The 19,421-nt window shown below is 35.9% G+C and overlaps 1 protein-coding gene across 2 annotated transcripts in view; it reads left to right on the plus strand.

Annotated features, from left to right (window-relative positions):
- Nucleotides 1-5,996, plus strand: part of LOC131067536 (peptide methionine sulfoxide reductase A5) — a 31,208-nt gene extending 25,212 nt beyond the window's left edge. For both annotated transcript variants that reach the window (XM_058002581.2, XM_058002591.2), the window contains exon 4: nt 5,403-5,996. In XM_058002581.2, coding sequence (XP_057858564.1) covers nt 5,403-5,606 — 204 coding nt within the window. In that variant the 3' untranslated portion in view covers nt 5,607-5,996. The remainder of the gene's footprint in view (nt 1-5,402) is intronic.
- The last annotated feature ends 13,425 nt before the right edge of the window (nt 5,997-19,421 follow it).

Below are 19,421 nucleotides of genomic sequence, written 5' to 3' on the forward strand. Positions count from 1 at the left end.
CATGTCTTGCTGTACCTCTTTTCAAAAGCGGCGATGTTAATAACCCTTTCAACTATAGGACCATAATGATCAATCCTTTGTTTGTTAAACTCTTTTGTAGCATGATAGAAAATAGAATCAGCAAATGGGCAGAAGAAAATCATAAATGTGAAAGGGTCAAGCTGGTTTCAGACCTAAGCATTCCACAGTTGACCATGGTATTACTTTGAGACACATCATTAAAAAAGCTTGGGAGAAGAAGGAAGAAGTCTTTCGTTGCTTTGTTGATTTCAAGAAGGCTTTTGACACGGTCCCTAGAGATAAGCTTTGGAATAGGATGGAAGAACTTGGTATTCTGGTTCATCTTAGAGCTGCTGTTCATAGGCTTTATGAAGATGTTAAAGTGAAAATCAGAACTTCAAATGGCATTTTAAACAGTTTTAGAAGTGATATTGGGGTCAAACAAGGGTGTCCTCTTTCTCCTACTTTGTTTGGCTTATTCATTGACAAGCTTGAAGAATGGTTAAACATGCAAAATGGCAAAGGTATTCAACTAGGTGAATTTGTTATAAGGCTGCTTCTTTATGCGGATGACCTCATTTTGGTTGCCAAATCTGCCCTTGGTTTGCAAGAGCATTTATTTGCCCTTGAGCGCTTTTGTAATACGGTGGGAATGCAAGTTAACATCGGCAAGACAAAAGTCATGGTTTTTTCAAATAAAAGGAAACAAAAGCAGCATAAATTTTACTTTGAAGGCAGCACTCTTGAAGAAGTTACAGATTACAATACCTTGGGATTGATTTTAACAAAAATCTTAGTTGGGAAGGTTGCAGGTGGAAAAGAACTTTAGGAGGTTGGAAAACATTGTATGCTCTTCAAAATAAGTGTAGGGAGGCAGAGCTATGGGACTGGAGCACCATCCAAACTCTTTTTGGGCTTTTGGTGTTGCCGGTTTTTCTTTATGGATGTGAAATTTGGGCCAGCAGTACCTCAGTCTCTCAATGGAAGCAAATAGAGAGAATTCAAAACCGTTTAATCACAAGCAAGTTCAAAATTAAAAGTACAGTTCCATATGATATCATGTTAAGTGAAGTGGGAGCTGCCCCTATTGAAGCAAATGCTATGGTGCGTCTCATTAGCTATTTAAAAAGAATCGAGCAATTAGGAGGAGATAGATGGCCTAAGGTTGTTGTCAATGATGTATTGTGCAAAAGGAAGAAGTCATGGATGCAGCAAAACATTAAATGGTTGAAAAAATGGAACATCTATTTGAGTGCGTGTCCCACGAACAACAAGGAGTTAAAGGTATTCGTTATGGATAAGTTCTGCAAATTTTTTTGGGGTATTGGGTTAGGTAGAAAGAAATGGTACTATATCAACGGGTTCAACCCCACTTATGATCATCTCCAAAAAGTCTATATAGGGGCTAATATATCCTGGAGAGCTAAAATCCTCATTGCTCAGCTTAGAACCAACTCTCACCAACTTCGATCTGAGATCGGGTGGTGGAAAAGACCAAAAGAGACTTGGGAAGAAAGAGTTTGCCTGTTTGGCAACACTAGGAGGGTGGAAACTGAAAAACATTTTATGTTGGAGTGTGAAGCACTTAAAGACAACAGGGATAAGTTTGTCAATATCTTAGCTGATAACACATGGTATAATTTAGTCAGCAAGGAGCATAGAGAAGCTGGGCGCACTCATCATCGACTTGCATAGGCAGAGATCTGCTCTTTAGAAGTTGGTTCAGATTGGAGAGGTTGTCCCATAGACTATTCTTGGCCTCGTGGACGTTAAAATTCTTTCTTTTTTTCTACATCAAGCGTTATATCAAAAAGTGGAGCCATCCCATTCATACAAGTCGTTACACCCGCTGCAGTCATAACAAAATAGTTATAAATACAAGATGTTAAAACCTGAACAGCAGAGAATATTTTACGAAAAGGTGGAAGGCATTTAATGAGTGCTGTGCATTCACTTAGAAAAACGTAGCAGAATAATGAAGCCAACGCACCAAAAGGAATTATTGAATGAATTAATTTCATTCAAACAAACCGCCCAAAAGTGGAGTATATGCGTTGAAAAGGAAGTAGCTGCCATTTGTCAATATTCTGAACCGCTTACTAAAAGATAAATAAAAGGTGACTTTAATCCAAGGAAACACCAAGTATGAATATGTTTTTTTAATGAGCCGCATACTCCATATTATAATTCTTTCGGTTCCAATAATATCGCCAAACTTCCACTTAACTTAGAATATGCGTTACATCGATTCTTTGAAAAAGTCAAGCTGATGATGTGTCATATTGAACTGACTTGGCAACTAAGGAAGCAACTTACAAACAGCTGAAGTAAGCACACAGCCAGCTGAAGCAGACACCTAGGCAGCTCAAGCAGGCACACACACACCTCAAGCACTTCAGGCATCTCAACCGAAATTGAGAAAATGTAGTGAATAAACAGTAGCTCGAAATGCACTTCAAACTCATCCCAGTAAAACTCTGAGCAAACCTCTAGCTTGAGAGACATAGGCTTGACAAAAACCACTTGACATCAATGACAAAATGTCTAACATCAAAACCAGCAATCAAGGATGGAGGGATACACCCTTTCAAAAGGTAACATTCATGAAAGGTTGTGATTCCCTCAATTAGAAGGTATAAAAGGGAGATCAACTCAGTGGAGATGGGGCATGAATTGATCAATGAAATGAAATAGGAAATAAGAAGAGGAAACATTAAATTTATAATCAGAAAATCAGACCTAACTGGAATAGGAAGAAAATAAGCATTCAATATCAAATAAGAAAATAAGACAGTAAAAGGCTGAAATCTGACTTACTGTTGTCAGCCAGGAATTAATAAGTTTGTGTGGAAACTGATATAAGGTATGAAAGCAATGCCTATTCTTTGCTGGAATTAGATAGGGAATCTTAAAATCTGGGTGGAATCCATGAAGCAAGGAAAGAGCATCGGATAAGAAAAGATTAAGCATTTGAAAAGCAAAGAACTTCAGTCTCATCATCATTAATTAAGACAGCAGTATATATACTGATCTGAGTATTTTGGTATGATTTATAATGCACAACATTCTGATCAGGCTGAACTGTTATTGTCTTCTATTTGATATGAAATAAGAATACTATTTAGATAACACATGGTTACTGTTATATTTAAATATATTGTTATCCTTGTTACTGTCTTGGCTCTGCATAATAAGATAGATATGTCGATTCCTTTAAAGCTCGTATCTAATATGCCATTCTGTATGGAGGGAGATAATGCATATGAGGAAGGCAAGTAGCTAGGAAGCCATTCCGGTAGAGACACCCTGAGTGGGGCTGGGAGGCCGAATGATGGTTGTCATTCCGTGCTCCTGGGCTGGATGGAACGGCTTGAGGCGCCTTATATGATCTCCCAACTGGTCCTCCATAATGATGATGGGTTGTTTGGGTAGAACCTTAAAGGAATCCTATATGTACATTCTGAATATTGTAATAGAGACTAGAATTCTATTTGTAACATTGTTGGATTATATGTTTATTTATCTTTGATAACTAACATGGTTGCAGTCTCTAATTCAAGGTATTAAGTTGACAATTTACATCTCCCAACATCAACCATACCTCATTTGGGAATTCTAAGGCAATTTTAGGAAAGTCCCAATAGGGGACATTACACCATTCCATAAAAGAAATTGGGCCAAAATAAGGATCAATGGGTCTGTTCCGAATCAGGGCACAGATTCCTTTTAGAGATCAATGGAATATATTCATCTGAGTTGCAGATCTATGATACGTTCAATTGGTATCACAGCTAGCCTGTTCTAATTTTAGATTTCAAGAGTCAATGATTTGTCAATTTTTTAAATTTGTTATTTGGATATCAAGACATCTTGTGAAATCTGGTGTTATTTATATTTTTACCCTTTTGATGATCTATATTCTCTCAGATGCATTTACACACAAAGGGAATTCAAGTTATATATGATGCACCTGGAACTATGAAAAACCCAAATTTGAAAACAGCATCTGAGCATGACTAACTTGCATCTGCTTCCAGGAACTGGGCAATCTTAGTATTTACCCTAGCCAAATTAAAAAAGATTTTTAGAACCTCGTATCCCATCTCTTCCAAATTGCCTAACTGAAAAAAGAAAGTTATCTATACATATTGAGACTAAGAGTTATATATTTATATCATGCATTTACTTTATCTTCTATCCATATTAGTTTGTAGAGAAATTGGGAGGGATAATGAATCTAGTAAACTGAAAAGTGAATCTTAAGAAACAAACTTTACTCAACACTGATTGCTGTGGGTTAGGTTGGTCAAATGGTCCAACTTATAGCAAGAGCTTATAGGCTGATCCACTTGTGAAATGAGCTAGTTATCCTGTCAAACATGAACCTATTTATACTCTTCTATCCCAAGGTGGCCTATATTAGTTTGTAGAGAAATTGGGAGGGATAATGAATCTAGTAAACTGAAAAGTGAATCTTTAGAAACAAACTTTACTCAACACTGATTGCTGTGGGTTAGGTTGGTCAAATGGCCCAACTTATAGCAAGAGCTTGTAGGCTGATCCACTTGTGAAATGAGCTAGTTATCCTGTGAAACATGAACCTATTTATACTCTTCTATCCCCAAGGTGGCCATTTGTGGAAGCCAGAACACACTAAGACTAACAGCTGCATTATGAATTTTCTTGCTTTGCTTGAACCAATGTAAGGTTGATTTTTATTATGTAATCCAGACTAAACCTTTTAGGATGATCTTGTTGTCATCAGAATCCTGGAGAGTTGTTCATTGCAGAGAATTCTTTAAGGCTGTAATTATGCATTCAGCCATTTTGTAAGTTTCTGAGCAGGGAATGAAAGCTCATTTTTGGGCAATCAAGGATATATGCTTTGAATATGCCATTTTGTTAGTTCATCGATGTTTGTCCATTTTGAAGGCTGGATAAAATCTTATTTCCTAGAGTTCTGAGCTCCATATTTATGGATTGCTCTTGTTCGTCAAGTTATCATGGCCATATTCTTCTTGTTTATGTTTGTACCATTCCATCTTGTTTGCCTTACTGTAAATTTGTTGCACAAGAATCTGTTCAACTTTTGCTTTCTGGAAGCTAGCTTCTTTTGAAAGAACTATGTTAAACAGAAAATATGCCCCTTTTCTAGGGAATTTATCCGTGAAGGGGCCTTACAGGGGTCTTTTGTACGTAATAGTAATGCGTAGAAGCTTACTTGGCCATCTCTATATGTTTTATGTAGTATGATGGGGTCAATACCATTTGCAACAAAATTTTAACTTGTAAATTTAAAATATTACTTTTCGCTATTAACATCACTAGGAATCAGCAATCATAGTATTTAAGTATACTGATTATTAACACAATTCTTTTTTGTGTATGTTTTGCACCTGTAGAAGTTTGAGCTCAGGCAGAATTCATTACTTCTCCAACTCATTGGAATGATGCCTGAAGAGGAGTTTGCAAGGTCCAGTATGGCTACAAAATTGAATAGCTATGCTGCTGGGATGTGTGCACCTTCCATTCGTAAAACCATTGATGCCAAGGTCAATGATATTCTCAAAAGCTGGCCATTGTCACGCCTTTTACAGGAAGTTTGACTTCTGAGTGAGTTCTAAACTTAGGCTCTTTTAAAGCAAGGCTGGTATGTAATTTTATAGTGAAATGCTTTGTGTACTACATCAGCTTTTGGTCAGCTATCAGGTACATTTCCTCTTAAGTTTTGCTAATCATAGTGTCTTACCCAGTTTGTTGGCTCATCCTTAGTTGAGGAGTGATTCATTATAGCATTTCTATTTTTAACTGATCGTACTCGAAGGTGAGTATTATCAAACAACTTGAATGCATAGGTCAAAGGCCTTGCAATTGAGAGTTGCAGAGAAGGCCTCTATGCATATCCAATCTTGTTCGTCAATTTATTATTACTGAAGTCAAAATATCTAATTTTCTACACAAAGTGGGGGTGCTCATTTTGAAGTTATTTTATCCAACTATTCTTGTATGTCATGTTGCAGAAAGTAAGTAGATCAATTTTTAATCATGGTATATTTTGCATTATAAAATCATAATTCTTCCTCTCTTTCATTGTGCAAGATCTGAAATCAGCAGTGAACTTTGTTATTTGGGTTTCAAATTTAATTTCGGAACTTTGAATAATTTATAAATAATGCAATTTCACTTTTCTTTTATCCGTTTAGGATTGATGTGATTAATACCAATGAACTTGACCATCTATGTTTTATTCTAGATTTTGAAAAGTGAGGATTATATATTTAAACAAGCTGTATTGCAACTTGCCTGGTGTCATCTTAGTGGTTGTTTCTTTCTATTCCAAGATTTCCCAAAGAAACTCAGTTTGCACATACTCGTTCTCTTTTATTGACATGGGTAAAACACTTGTGATCATTGCAATATAGCTCTTTTGCTTGAATTCTACAGCCTTAATGAACTTGAACATCTACGTGTTGAAAGATTTGTGCTTTCAATTGAATTAGCCAATGCATTTAAACTACATGATACATCTTGGTCTTCCATGTTTCAACTTTCAAATCCAAAAACTTTGGTTTGGGGCAACTTTTGCAATAACCTTAATATATGAAGATTTCATTTTCTTCAAAAATAGTCTTCCTTGTTTGTCAATGATATATGATATGAGCTTGGTCCGCAGTGGGTACCAAATTTGAACATCTACACCCATATGTATCATATCTAAAGAAAGTATGTTGATGCAAAAACATTGGAAGGAATGCTTATTGAAAACTTACAAATTCAGTGCATTGATGAAATTCACAATTAATGTTTGTGTATGTTAGTTTATTGGGAGGCATCAAGAATCATTGCATGTGATGTTCAGAAGGGGTTATCAATATATGTTTTTAGTTTACTTATATTGAAGTTTATTGATGCAAATCCTAGAATGCTAGTCCCACAATGGTAGTTGTCACCATGTTAACTACTTTGTATTGTTGTTGATTGTGAGGTTTGTTGTAAGGTTTTGTATTTTTTTGGGAATTTGAAGTTATGGTAGGAGGTGTCCTAATAGAAGCCTTGATAAAGTTGTCCATTTTGGTCTCATAATACCAAAGGGTCACATGAAGTTCCACATTATCTTCTCAAGGGAAGTTGTTCATTGTTAAAGTGCTGTACCCATCGTAACAGTATCTTCTCAAGAACGAATGGAGGGAGATTATTTAAGAACACATTGGATTTCTATGTAAGGAGATACTAATGCATCTTAGCTAAATTGGAGCTAAAGCGGAGGACAGTTGCAAATCTTTTCTTTAGGCCCTTGTTACCAATGAACGAGGTTAATAAAGTTAACTTGAAGGGAGATTTTAATTTGAAAATGTTTAATGAATGTTTTGGTGATCATCTTAAAGGTTCTAATGGAAGTGTGTGGCAAAGTGTAGACCTACTCAATGACAGGTTTCTTGAGTGAATGAGGGAAGAGCTTACAGAGTATGTGATCATTGTAAACATAATCCAAGTAGAAGGGTTATAAGGTTCAAACATGAGTAGCGGGATCTCCTATGCCATCATATAAGGGAAGGTGAGGGGCTTTGAAATTAGGAGGAAAAGGATGTGCTAAATTGTCATAAGATAGAGGAGATTTCTATCTTATAGATATATTTGATCTCACCTAAGCACCTACAATAGTTTACCAAGGAATAATTTCTCTTTGAGCTTGTTTTTAGAAGTTAGTCTCGAATAAAATGGTGCATCAGTTTTCAGCTATTGCATTACAATATTGTTTATTAGGATTTGTAAAAGCATTTATTTTGGAGGTATCCTTTAGAGGATTGTGCATATTTTGATGGAGGTTAGATTCCATAAGCAAAATTTGCTTGATAAGTTGAAGTTTTGGTTGTCAAGCTAGATTGGTGAATCCTTATTTAGTGGGATGACTTGCACAAGAGAAGAATATAATAGGAAATGGGTTGCAAATGGCTAATGAAGGGGGCAAACCTCCAAATATCTCCAATAAGACCGCACTTGGCAATATTATGATCATTAAGTAAACACTAGCTCCTATGTATATCCTATTCTGTGTTGGATGCCACCCATGTTTGACTTAATAGCTTAATAAGATTACAAATGATCATGTAACTTGAATACAAGTTAAGGTACCCACAAGTTAACTACTTATTATCCCATGCACACTAAAGGATCAAGGGTGTAGCACACTCCCTCTCTTTAGAGAAGTGTTGTCCTCGACATTTATTGGTTGTGGATGTTTTTACACAAAATCTTGGTTCTTACATATAGCATCTTCAAGTGTATAGTTCTTCCATCTCTTCATATTTCATGATTGCCCTCCATTGTAACTACTTAGTGCATGTTTGAAAAATTCCTTTAGGATTCAAAATTATTTTGCTCTTCTTATAAGCTTTGGTAACTAAATATGTGTTGTGACTCTTCATTTGTTAACCTTTTTAAAGCATGAAACATAGAAGATTAGATGCATTTTTGTTGATATGGGTGACTCCAATTTATGCTACACTATTGCAATTCCTTAGGAGTATCATAATACATGGGTTTAAGCTTGTTATCCTTCTTTTGTTGTTTTAGTGACCTTAGTTGATGTTGAATGTGTTCTTCACCTTTGCAAACCTTTCAGAGTTTTGATATTGGGTGATAACCATATAGTGCCAAAAATGGAGACATTTTAGATGGTGTATGAAAAAAAGTGATATGCCATCATTTCGCTAGTGGCAACCATTGCACCCAATCTCTATTGTTTTTCAGAAGCAAAAATTAGAGATAATACTCCAAGCATTTGATGACCATCTTAGTTCGCCCATTAGATTGGGGATGATATGACGAAGTACAAGCAAGTTGAGTGCTCAAACATGCAAATAAGTCGCTTCAAAAATTACTTGTTAGTATAGGATCATGATCACTTATTATGACTTTTGGATTGATATGTAATTTTATAATAGTATCCATAAAGGCTCTTGCTACAAATGAGTGTAACAAAGCACAAAAATGTGTATATTTGGCGAGATGATCCGCAACAACTATGATGACATTTTTTCCTTGAAATCTATGCAAATTGTTGACAAAATCAATGGATGCCTCCTCCCATATCTAACTTGAAATAAGGATTGTAGAAGCCCTTGAAAGTTAATGGTCCACCCTTATTTCTACAAAATTTTGAAGATTCTCTTTGAGCCCATCAGAAAAGAAATCTTGTTTGATTCTATGGTAAATCTTCATAAATATTGAGCATCTACCTATTGAGAAGGATGCAATTTTGTCAACTCCCTAAACTTAAAAGGTTGAGTTCTTACATAGGTACAACCTATCCTTGTATCATAAAGCATTACCTTTCCATGCAAATTTATCTACACTAGAATTTTGGCTTCATTTACCCAATTTGCTTGTAACATGGAAATAACATATAATAATGATTGTGGGTTCATCCCTCCCAGACAAAACATCAACAATTACATTCACCTTTTCTTTCTTATCTATCATCTTAAAGTCACATCACAATGTCTTTGTGACTTTTTATTGTTCTTCAAATGACAACCTTCATTCCAAGAAATATTTGAGACTATCATGATTTGTGTTTACGTAAATGTTGCCCATTAGTTAAGGCCTTCATTGTTTGCATGTATGCGAAATAGTCTTTGGTAAATTTTGACCTTTGAGTTGGCAACTCTCAAATGTTGAGTCTTCCATACATGAGCAATGGTCTTATTCAATGTCTCGTAGCATCACATTCCAAAAAGAATATTTAAATATTTTTTAGAGTAGCTAAAGCTAGTTTTAAGCACATGGCTCTTGTTAGTTACTTAAATGCCTTGGTAGTTGCTTCATTCAATCAAAAGGAATGCTTATATAACAATTTTATGAGAGGTGATATTATGCTACAATCATTATTTTCAAATTTGGAATAGTAACTTGCAATCTTTAAGAAACACCATAAATTCTTGTCACAGGCATTTTTCTCTTTACAATGTGCTTGATCTTGTGAGGGTTACCTTGACTTCCTCATGTAAAATAATATGACCTAGGTACCTATTGGTGGACGTTTTATCATCTACTGAACACTTATAATAAAATACCACAAGGATACTCTATCCTCTCTTGAACAAAATCACTACTTGTGCCAAGATTGCGAGAAAGACCACAAGGCGACTCCAAGGTCTATATGTGCGAACAAGCAACTTTAGTGGGATAACTTCTTGGGTAGTGTCTGCTGAAAATCTCAAGGGGGACTCACGCTTGAGAACTAATATCATTCACAAGTTGAACTTAGGCAGATTTAACAATTTATGTTCTTTGTTTTTTTTTTTGAGCTTTCTGGTTTAGGACTTCAAAAAGATGAAAAAAATTTGAGGGTTTAGGAATTCTAACTACTTCTAAGCTATTCCTATGAACTCAAGAGACGGTAAATACTAGGTGAAACTGTTAACGATGCTTTGTTTCACCACATTCGGACAACCACGCAAAGCGAGTACGATCTTCTAAGATTATGCTTAAGATTTTCACACTTAGGAAGAATACCAACAATTGAACAATATCATTCCAAGTAGAAGTTAAACATCCATATTAAAAGCTCAGGCTAACCTTACACATTGAAAGGAAATCATCCATCCAACAAAAGTATGAGCAAGATTTCACCAATCAATACTTATCAGATCTATCATTCATTTAACAACTTGAAAATAAATTACTTAAGCAAATCTAATCTAAATGTTGAAGGGAATATGCAACCATGCAACCATTTAGCAATAAAAGGATTTCAAAACAATATTGATAATGATTTTTTTATTACTCAAATAGCTCTACGCAACAATTTCATAAATCTCTCCACACTGAAATAAAATGAGAGTGAGTTTATTTAGAGTTTTTGAAAGCAAAATAAATGGTCGAGATCAATCTAAGATCAACGACTGAGATCTAGACAACCTAACCCTAGATAAAGTTTCCAAAATAAAATCCAAGATCAACTTCAAACGAGACAAGTGGCTGAAGATGCTATTTTTTAGGATTGTATTACTTTCTTCTGACATTCAATGAATTTGGACATAATTTTGTCCACTTCCTCCATGGTGACATGCGACAACATGTTGATCCTGAACTCTAATCCTTCCAAGTCATCTGCACACAAAGCAAAGGTGATCTCCCAGTCCAATTCCTATTTGTGAAAGACATCTTTAATGGACATGAGTCTTGACGCCTTAGCCAAATTATTCTTCAAGGCTGGTCCTGTGATGGCAAAGAAGACGTCCTGAACTCTGACCTTCAAATTCTCCAATTGCATATCACTCTCTCAGAGGGTATCCTTCCCAATCATTCTTGTAACTACAAGGAAGATCTTGTCTTGAATCGCCTTTATCTGTCCTATTCTATCAACATCATCTTTCACCTTCTCCAAGACTTCATTCTATGCAACCAGTGTCCAATGCCAATTGTTGAAATCATAGGCAGCCCCTGCTTCAATTATCTTCTGATTAACCAACTCTTGAGATGAGATTCCTTTCAGCTCTCTAAGGGATGGAATGATTCTATCGTGGACATCCTAGAAGTCAACCCATATTTCTGCCATATTCTCAATCTTGGAAAGCAAAGAAGAAGTTTGATCATAGGTTGATGAAATTCCTTCTACGAACTTGACTGCTTATTCTTTTATACTTTCTATCCAATCTGTAGTTTCTCTGGCTGTTACTGCATCTTCCTCAGAACCTTTGACTACCTGTTGTGAATCCAAAAGTGGGAGAACCTCTGGATTGACTTGATCAAGTGGCTTAGTAGTCAACTGTCGAATATATTCTTTCAAGCGCTCAACTTCTCTCTTATGTTCATTTTTCTTTCCTGTCTCTTCATCCAGTTTTGCCTTCTTGGATGCAACTGAATTGTCTAAGTCCTCTTTTACTTGGGATTGTGTGCTTGGACCTAAGTCAAAAGTGGTGATCTCATACTCATGAGGAGCAATGTCTCCATTTGCTTTGTTCACCTTAGGCACAACTATCTGTACTATGCGGTTGCCTGTCTCATCTCTCTGGATGGTAGAAAATCTCTTGGCTGGCTTCTTCACAACAGTTTGCTCTAATCTAGCCAAGAAATAGATGCTATGCCATCTTCTTCTTTTTCTTCTACTACTGGTGTGTTCATCTTCAATCTCTCCCTCAACCATTCAGGAACAGTGGGCTGCTCAATACCCTCTACCTCTTGGTCTTCCTTCGTTTCTATGTGACGTGCAATACCCTGGAGAGCAGAAATCATCCCTTCTTGAAACTCTTCCTCTTTAATATATGTGTAATGCTCCGATTCTAGGATTTCTATGCCAATAGGAGATGGTGGCCGTTCGTCTTCCTTATGGACTAATTCTGCATTTTCCTCATGATCTGAAGAAGGAATTTCTATTTCAGCCAACGATTCATCAACATTTAATATGCATTTCTCATTCCTTGATGTGGTAGAATGAGATGGTTCTATCCTTTGCTTCTTCTGAGCAGGTTCTTCATTCTCAACTTCCTTCCCCTTCCTTTTAGCACTCTCGCTTGGTCTGGCATATTGTGTTGCTTCTTCATTTGAAAAATATCCTTCTGCTACTCCCATCAGATTATAAGTCAAAGTTATATTCTTCTGCTTCTGCCTGTGACACAACTGATTAATCCACCACCTTGTATATGTCATGATTGGCTGCATCAAGGTGGTCAAGTCTGTATGCTCTGGTGCTGACCATTTTATATGAGTAAGAGGTGCATGCTCATCAAGCCAGGTTGAGTGTGCTCTCTGCTATCTTCTAACTGATTTGGTATGAGAAAAGGTTGAGTCTCTCTGACGAAATTTATTGATAGCCTGGATATAACATTTTCCTGATTTCATACTCGTCAGCAACATTTGCCCAAAAATATTTTATATCTACTTTATGTCTGAATCTTTCCTCCTTTGTTGATCTGATGTTATTGTGAGGATCATAATTAGTTATGGATTGGTAGAATATGAAAGGATACTACTGCATGTCTAGCCTGATACTCTCAGTTGCGTGCGCAGTTGAACAAGACTATTCCATATTTCCAATGAAGAATGGGAAAGATATGGCAGCCTTCTGCCTTACTCTTTTGAAGCTCTGATATGTTTCCAAGTGTCATAGAACTTCCAACAGGACCATCCTATTGGTTGGGTAGATTGGCAATTGGTAAGGACGACCAGCGAAACCTTGGATTCTGATATAAGTGAACTTTGAAAACTGGATAAACTAGGATCCGTACCTGCTGATTAGACTTTTCGATTCGTGAGAAAGTCTGTTGTGGGTACCTCCTTGCAATGTTCTTGTGACGTACATCAAGAATGTGTCATGGGCTTGGAAACTTTTGTCCTTAAGCTGCAGCTGAGGATAACAATCATCTGATCGGAATTCATTCTCACCACTTCCTATTATGCCTTTACAAATCAGTCCCGAATATCTGTAAGTTGCAACCAACTGATAAATTATGTAAGAATTCATGTGGAATGTGTTTGTCCTTTCCAAGTTCATCAACTGTTCATGAAGGTTAATGTTGATTATGCAGGACCAGTTGAATAACTTGGTTCCTGAGATGATTTCATCCATGAAATAATACATCCATGTTTCGAATAGCTGACCCTTAGAGCTGCTCATTACTATATTCAACAGTAGGATGATATCACCATACTCTTCCTTGAAGAATGAACGCAACAAATACTTCGACACTTTTCCTTGAGGTCTTTTTTTCTCAAGCTAAGACTTGTTTACATTCGCAGCACAAAGTTCAAACTGACTATCATAGACCCTCTGGGTCTATCCTTTAGTCTTGTAGGTGTTTTTACTGTGGTTTGGTATGCCACATGTCTCTTGGATGGACAATTTTGAAAGATTTAGCAGGACTCTTCCATCTGGTGCAATGATTTCTCTCGATTGTGCTTTATAGTGCAAAGAACATTCAACTATTAGCTCAACACATTCTTTGACTGGTGGGAATCTGGCTGCCTGGACAATTCCATTCTGCATCATTTTGTGGGCAATAGGTGTAGGAATGTGCCCATCATGTTCATACATTCTTTTCTTGAATTTCTCCATATCCACATGTCCGAGGTCTGTGTCAGTGATATTCTTTCAATTGGATTTGATTTTGGACTTTAGTTGTACTCCTTTGTTGGCGAACTTCATTGCTACCTATAAAAACACATGAAAACTCCATGTTATTTTCAGAATTTAATTATGATTTTAAATATCACTTTCAGTATGTCAAAAGGTTAAGTTTCTACGAAAAAACGAATTGTAAGTGAAGGGGTTTGGTTTGATTTATGTGAAAAGTGCCAAATTTATTCCCCAATATGTTGGTCTGATTTTATGTGCAATGTGATTAGAATTTTATCTTTCTGGCATGGCAAATTTATTCTAAATTTTAAGTCTTTGGTTAGGTATCTTCACATATTCCATTTATGCCTGGATGAATCAATGTGTTAGTGTATGATTAACTTGTAAGGATTTGGACAATTTCTTCATGCCTTAGGGTTTGTGATTTTGGAAGGAATTTATTTCAATTTGCACATCCTATGTCTTGGCATGCTTCATGTCAATTGGACAATCACATTCCTTTATCTTTCTTGAACTTGGATCTTGTTTGTCCTGCCAATTCATGTCTTGTATGAGATCTTGGAAGGACCTTTGGACAATTGTCTTTTTGGTGAATCTTCATGCTTTATAAGCAAACCCTCAACATGTTTATACTTTTCAACCCTAGACAAGGGTTTGACTGGCTCATGCCACCTTTATTAACTACAAATTAGAGTTTAGCAGGGTTTGGACATCATTCCCCATGTCCTGCTGAATTTGAAAAGAATTTGGATAGTCATATGTCCTCTTATCATGAGTAGATTTAGGAATATGACCAGACCATCTAATCTCGTTTGGACAAAATTTGAACCATCCTTCTTGTACTTAGCGGATTAGAAGATATTGTACCTGTTGTCCATGGAGAATTCCTATGATGACCAGACAATTTGTCTTTCTTTCTATCATATTAAAGTTTTTTTCATCTTGTGTGATGTTCCATTATTCAACCCTAGGTGGAATTGGATCATGTCTTGCCATGTTTTGTGAGACAAATTTCAACTTTGAATGTTTTCTTTTTTGGAGGAATTAATATGCTTTAGACAGGTTGTAGTTCTCATCTTCATGGAACACGATATGGCGAACTTTCCACATCTTTGGACAAGTTTCAACTATATTTCTTGTGGCAAATTTGAATAACCTTCTCCTTAATCAAGGCGGGGTTGGGAGGCAAATTTGGAATATGTTTATGACATGTTACTTTATTCCTATAAATCTTCCAATCTGATATATCTTAATTTGCTGCCAAAGATGATCTAGGATGAGTCTTGGATATGTGTCTTTCTCCAAATTTGTCTTACTTTCTCATCAAGGGCGGATTTGATAGTCTTTTGGATAGGGTGAAGTGCAAATTTAAGGAGACTGTGTAGATTTGAATAATTTCCCCCTCCCAAGGCGAATTCAAGGATGATCAATGGTGAATTCAAAATATTATTAACAAACCTTCAATCTGCTGTTAATGGCGAACTTGTTGAACGTCTTGATTGTCTCCTTCAAACCCTTGGATTTGCTTTATTTCTCATCTCCATGGCAAATCCTTCTGAAAATTTGATATTCTAATTAGACTTTGGACCTACTTCCTAGGCGAATTTTACGAAGAATTCAAACTTCTTTCCTTCAAACCCTTGTATTTGCTTTACTTCTTCAAGGTGAAGCTGATAATATGATCAAGTTTTGGCATGAATCTGATTATCTTTTATATCTGAGAGCTGCTTACTTTGATCACCCTTAGCGATTTTTGGAGCTAAACTTATGCTCCTCTCATAGCATACGAATTTGACAAAGAGAAGTGTTAGTAAAACCTTGTCTTTATAGCTTCTTGGGTGGCTTCTAGAAGCTTTATTCCATCTTCTAGAAGTTCGAACCTCTTGCTTGGCACACAAGAAAGTAATTTTAGGAAAGATTTATTGCTTTATTCCTCCTTTAGGAAGTTCAAACTCCTTTGCTTTCTTCTAGAAGGGAGTTTGGAAGATGATTGCAAAATTAGAAAGTTTTATTGTTTTATTCTTCCTTTAAGAAATTCAAACTTCATCCTTGGAAGCTTCCATCATGTTTTAGAAAGTTTTAATTGCTTTCAAATGCCACACCATCAAAGTGCCATGTCATATTATTGCCAACTTGGCAATTCTCAATCTGAGGTGAATTTTGGAGGGTCTTATGTTTTTCAAACTTTGATGATCCTTATTCATGTTATGCCAACCTAGGTGGACCCTACATCGCCTTAGACATTCTTTCTTAAACCTTGGCGGACTTTGCCAACCTTCTTCCAATTTGCATGGGCTAACTTGGACGTGTCTAGGACAAGGCGGACTTTGGAGGTATCCTTCCATCTTAGCATATGCCTTAGGTGGAATTTAGCTTGCTTACTTGGTAGGGTGAACTTTTCATTCCATGTGCTAATTTTCATGTGCCAATGTAGGGTGGACTTGGAAGACATGATGCCAACTTCATTCACTTGTTCTTAACCAAAGATAAGAGTTTGCTTGACCCTCACCATGAGTTAGGTAATTGGAGGTAGGAGTTTAACTTGTGCTTGACATGTTGTCTTGACTTGAGTTCATCTTTCCTTGCCATGCCAACTTTGGAAGCCATTACACCAAGGTGATCTTAGAAGATTGTCAGACATTTTTGTGAATAAGCTTAACCTTAGGTAGGAGTTTGAGTAACTCTTGTCATGAGTTAGATGACCGATGATAGGAGTTTGCTGATACTTGGACAACTTCATTATTCCTAGGCAAACCTTGATCATGCCTGAACACCTTCCATACTTGGGCGAATTTGACTGACCGTCTGTCATTTTCCTTGTCTAACTTTGAGCTTTGACTAACCTGTCTGATCATCTGCCATTTTTACTTCTTCAATTTAGGTGAAATTTTGAATGTGCCATTTCCAATCCCTTCCTTTATACTTGATCAACATTATTCATGCCATGTTCATACCTTGCTGGTTCATTTGGAACAGAAACCCTAATTAGGGCTCCCACTCTACTTTTTGTACTTAAAAAACTCATTTTTGATATCTGAGATCATGGGTACTGATAATATGGCTGATCTTCTGGAACAAAACCCTAATTAGGGTTTGCATTTTGCTTTTTACCCTTAAAGACATAATTTTCAAAACTTGAGAACATGGGTAGGAATAATTTGGCATGATGATTGAAACCCTAATCTTAGAAAATAATAGAAAAAAATCAAACTCTTGCTTTTTACACGTAGAAGCAAAAAATTTCAAATCTGAAGACACGGGCAGGATCAAAATGACCTAAAGAACAAAACCCTAATCTAAAAAAAATAAAAAATTTCGAAGCTTTGCTTTTTATACCTAGAGGCAAGATTTTCAAATTCTAACAAAATGGGTAGTAATGAAATAACTTGAGGAACAAAACCCATATGCCACTTTCAAAAAGCAGAAAAAACAAAAAATTCTAAAAATAATAGGTTGTCAGAAATGACCCAAAGAAATTGCGATACTCGTCCTTTGGATCTCCTGAGCACTTTGGCAACATTCAAATGTAATTTTGAGCATGATTTCTCAACTTGGCTTGGGATGACTTAAAAAATCTAACTCTTTAACTCTTTCAAAATGAAGATTTATGAAAATGTAGAGCTAAGACAAGACCCTAAAAACAAAAAAAAACAGGGGGTCCCCATCTGCGATGGGGCGATGTGTGAATTAGGTCCCAACAATACTCCACTCCTTTGACTTCAAATACACATTTGGATTCTTTAACATTAAGTTAATGCTACTCCAAAATGTCCAAAACTTTTACATGCTGAGTGTTCATTGCAAGTTTTCCTCTATAGTAAGGTGTCAAAGAAATACCAAAACAAATTTCCAAAAAAAAGGCTTGGAGATAGAATTCATCAAATATTGAGAAGTAAATGGCGCATTTGTTAGCACCAAAAGAATTACTAAAAATTCAGTGGCTCTCATGGGTTCGAAAGGCTCTCTTATTTACATCCTCATCTCTTATTCTAATTTGATGATAACCAAACAAAGATCAAGTTTGGAAAAATAAACAACACTATTAAGTTCATTTAATAAATCATCAATTGGTAGAATAGGAAACTTATCTTATTGTTTACTTATTGAGTTCTTTGTACTTTTAGCATATCTGCCAAGTGTCATCCTTCTCACACAATGTTACAAGTGGAGATGAGTAAGCAGTTTGACTATTCTTGATAGTACTTGCCTTTACCATCTCTTGAACCATTTCATCAATCTCCCATTTTTTGTACATAAAGATACTTGTAGGGATTGATGCTTGGTGGTTGGATATTTGGTATTAGTTGAATGGCACAATCATGATATTGTTTAGAAGGCAATCCTTTTAGCACCTCACCAAGCATTATTGAGTTCTTATCTACAATAACTTGTAGATTTGGTGATGTAGAAGCGTTTGAGTGATATGTTTATAATGAAAACTGTAGTCAAATAAATATGTCCACTTAATTAAATGATTATTTACTATTTATTTGATTATTTTACCATCAATAATCGGTTAATTAAATTAATATTTAATTAATTTCATCCTCAACCTCTTCTCCTATTAATTAAATAAATTATTCAATTTATTTAAATTAATTCATTAAGCCATACTCTAAATCAATTAAATGAATAAAACACATATTTTTAATTTATTCCCCTTTCCTCATTTAAATAAATAAACAAATATTTATTTAAATCCTTAAACTACCTCCCCTCCCCCCCACTTGCATTCTCCTACAAATGCAATTTGCACCTATTTAGTTCAAATAAATGAATTTTATTTTAATTAAAATCTCATTTTCTCTCACCCACCAAAACCCACTAGACTCTTCTAACCCATTCTAGATTCTTCTAATCCATTCTAAATTAGACTAATCACCCTCCTAATTATTGTCACATTCCTAAGCAACTTGAAGTCACTTCTCAAAGCCTCCAATGTATTTGAAAAACATTAAATGCTTTATGTCTCTAACAAGTTAACCCTCAAAGTCTTCCAAACCATTAATGGCTCTTACATAACCATTTATGGCTCTTACATAACCATTAATGGTTAAACTCAACTCACCCACATGGTTAGAGACTTTCCTTCTAGCTCAACCTCCATTTAACTCATGGGTCTCTTCAAGCATTCATTACTTTGACCATGATTATCCCCACTAACTCTTGCACAAGAGTTTGTCCATTGGATAAAAGCATTATTCATTAGATAAAAACTTTATTCATTCAACTGAAGCCTAACCTTACCTCCCAAGCTAACCTTCATGTCATCTCAAGCATTTAATGCTTCTTCCCTCTCCTCTCAAGCCATCTCATGATGACATTTGTCATCTTGGGATTG

The sequence above is a fragment of the Cryptomeria japonica genome, chromosome 5 (assembly GCF_030272615.1).
Source record: "Cryptomeria japonica chromosome 5, Sugi_1.0, whole genome shotgun sequence".
NCBI lineage: Eukaryota > Viridiplantae > Streptophyta > Pinopsida > Cupressales > Cupressaceae > Cryptomeria > Cryptomeria japonica.